Genomic DNA, 3,102 nt, shown 5'->3' with positions numbered 1-3,102 from the left:
CAGAAATAAAAAAAAAAAAAAAAAAAAAAAAAAAAAAAGTAGGCATGGTTCAAATGTTGATGATACAGCTTGCACCTGCCCACAGAGATTCTCATCTGGGAATTTTAGTCTGGAGAAACTAACATAAACAGGCAGGTTTTATTCCCCAAATATTGTCATGCTAGTTCATTTGATCCCCAGAACAACTCTGTGACATGTAGGTGTGATCATGCTTGTCTTGTTTATAAGGAAACTGAAACCTAAAAAAGCTAAATGACTCTCCAAGGTCAACCAGTTAGGTGGTGGTAGCATGCAAATATCTTTTTAAAAAAATATGCTGTAGGGCTTCCCTTCCCTGGTGGCGCAGTGGTTGTGAGTCCACCTGCCGATGCATGGGACACGGGTTTGTGCCCCGGTCCGGGAAGATCCCACATGCCGTGGAGCGGCTGGGCCCATGAGCCATGGCCGCTGAGCCTGCACGTCCGGAGCCTGTGCTCCGCAACGGGAGAGGCCACAACAGCGAGAGGCCTGCGTACTGAAAAAAAAAAAAAAAAAAAAAAGTTGTAATGATTTTAGAGTAAATCAAACAAGATTGACAAAATATTGATAATTATTGAAGCTGGGTAACTGGGGGCTTATTATACTGGTGTCCCTGTCTTTGTGTATACTTGAAATACTTCATAATAAGTTTTTAAAAGAAAAAAAAATACACTCTAAGATAGTGTTACTCAGAATTTGGTCCCCAGACCATCAGCATCAGCATTACCCGGAAACTTCTTAGAAAAGCAGAATCTCAGGCCATACCCCACATCCTTGATTCAGAATCTGTATCTCTCTAACAAAATCCCCAGAAGATCTGTATATGCTTTGAAGTTTTAGAAGCTTTATTCCGGAATATAGCAACTGATCTGATGTTGTTGTTTAACCATATTTTCCAAACCAAAAGTTGGAATAATTAGTATGGTACAAGATGCTTATGTAGGGACAAGAAAGACAGAAGATTTGAATCCCAAATAACCCTGGACAATGGTTAATAAGTATAAAGTCATTTTACAGTTACAATTTAGTTTTTCTTGGGAAATGATTTGCTTTTTAAAACTATTTTAAGAGCTTGTTTGTCTTATAGTGTTCTTAACCTGTGTGCTGGGTAGCTGTCTCCCAATATAGATGTAGCCCCAAGTAGAATAACTTGGATGTTTATGACAGGAAAAACATTGGGTAACTGTTTAACCGACTAGCTTTACTAGAGGGAACACCTTTTCTCCTGGTTTACCCAGAGAATACGATTTAGAGTTCTCATTTATTTAATAGAATGAGTTTGAGTGGCTTTATAAGACAATAAGAAGTCACTTGATGATAAACTTAGGAATTGAAAGAGATTAAGGCCTGGATGATTCTAAAGAGCAAGCTGTGACTAAATGAAATTGCGTAGTTTAAACTAATTCATTGTGCCCAAGCTATCCTAGAAGAATTTTAATTTTTTCTTTAATTTTTAAGAAGTTTTAGTAAACTATTGTTTTAGTCAGTTCTTCACAGCTACAATAATTAATATTTCAGTGTTATCTGGGAGGAAAAAATGGTAAACAAGTTTTTAAAAATCTGTGTTATAAAATGCTGGATTTTGTATACTTTTAAGATGTGTAATTGCATACAGTTTTAGTTCCTGTGTTTGCTTGTTTGTTTTTTGGAACCATATTCAATAAAACTTGTTTTCTGTAGGTGCACTACCTGAAACTCACCAGTCACCTCATTTTCACCTGAAGGATATCACAAATGTCCCCTTGTATCCTGTAGTGAAAACCAGAAAACTTTCTCTTTCTCCAAAAAAGAATGTAGAAAGCCCACCAGTGTCTTTGCATAAACGTAGGTGCACAGCCAGTGTGAACTATAAGGAACCCACGCTTGCTTCGTAAGTATTTGGCTTGTGGGAGCTAACTTTTAATGATACACATGGGGGGATTAAGGTTATGGAGCCTTATTTGAAATACACCATTTTGATGAAAATCTGAACTGGGAATATTAACAATGGCATACTCTACAGTAGATTTATACTGAAGAGTATGTTAGTATTGGGATGCTTATAATTATGCCTACGAGTTCTCTTTACTCTTACAGGAAACTGAGAAGAGGGGACCCTTTTACAGATTTGTGTTTCTTGAATTCGCCTATTTTTAAGCAGAAAAAGGATTCCAGACGCAGTTCTAAGAAAAAAAAAGCATGAAGCGAGTACAATGAAGCGTTTGTTGGATGTTGTTTAAATTCATCCTACACCCTCTTCTGTGGTGCCGAGAGAATCTGTAAGATACTGTTCAAGTGGGTTGAACTACTGCCATAGAATATTCTCTTGACAGGACTCTAGATCGTGAACATTTCTTCAAAACTATGCTTCAAATGTGATGGTTTTTCTTAAACCTTTGATACATTTGGTTTATTTTTTCTTTTAGGTATAAATAATTGGACTTAAGCACTATAATAGTTTAGATTTTTTATACTGCCTAATTTTAGTCAAAATGTATCTTATACCAACACTTGGAAATTAATGTTTTTTCAGATTAAGATGTTTTAATTATAAGGCATCTTTATTTTTCCCTTAAGTAGGTAATACTATGATTGAATGAATGATTTTTGAAGACAGGCTGAGGATCTTTTGAAACTCTTTGTACAATATTTGAACAAAATAAATCCTTGTCATTCACAGTAGCGTGTACCCTAAGCTGTTTGTGGATCCCTTATACTATTGTTGTATTTGGTTTTTCAGATAAAATGTGTATTAGATCATGATCAGAGAATTGATGGTTGCTTAGGCTCAGGGACCAGGTAAGTGATTGGCTCTGAACCCCCAGCTCCAGGCATACATTGTTCATAGGGATACCTCAGCAAAATCACAAATTATTGTGTCATGGCCTTTCAGTATAGTTACTTGTTTAGTCAAAAATGCCAAATGTTAAATGTGTGAATGCCAAGGGCTTTTTTGTATTTTTGATCAATTCCTAAGGCCATGGCCGGTGGCACCACCAATGACAGAAGTGAGGGATGCTCAAACTTGAGGAAGCCATGAATTTGCTCAAGCTGGGTCTTCAGAGAAGTGAAGCCAGTTTGCAACCAAACAAACCTGGGACCAGG

The 3,102-nt window shown here is 36.8% G+C and overlaps 1 protein-coding gene across 1 annotated transcript in view; it reads left to right on the top strand.

Moving 5' to 3' along the window:
• SGO1 (shugoshin 1) overlaps positions 1-2,438 on the top strand; it is a 14,540-nt gene extending 12,102 nt beyond the window's left edge. The window contains exons 7-8 of the mRNA XM_024742051.1: positions 1,699-1,888; positions 2,095-2,438. Coding sequence (XP_024597819.1) covers positions 1,699-1,888; positions 2,095-2,200 — 296 coding nt within the window. The 3' untranslated portion in view covers positions 2,201-2,438. The remainder of the gene's footprint in view (positions 1-1,698; positions 1,889-2,094) is intronic.
• The last annotated feature ends 664 nt before the right edge of the window (positions 2,439-3,102 follow it).

The sequence above is a fragment of the Neophocaena asiaeorientalis genome, unplaced genomic scaffold (genome assembly GCF_003031525.2).
Source record: "Neophocaena asiaeorientalis asiaeorientalis breed wild unplaced genomic scaffold, Neophocaena_asiaeorientalis_V1.1 scaffold154, whole genome shotgun sequence".
Lineage (NCBI taxonomy): Eukaryota > Metazoa > Chordata > Mammalia > Artiodactyla > Phocoenidae > Neophocaena > Neophocaena asiaeorientalis.
Note: the sequence above shows the minus strand (reverse complement) of the source record. Positions and strands in the feature narration are given on the sequence as shown.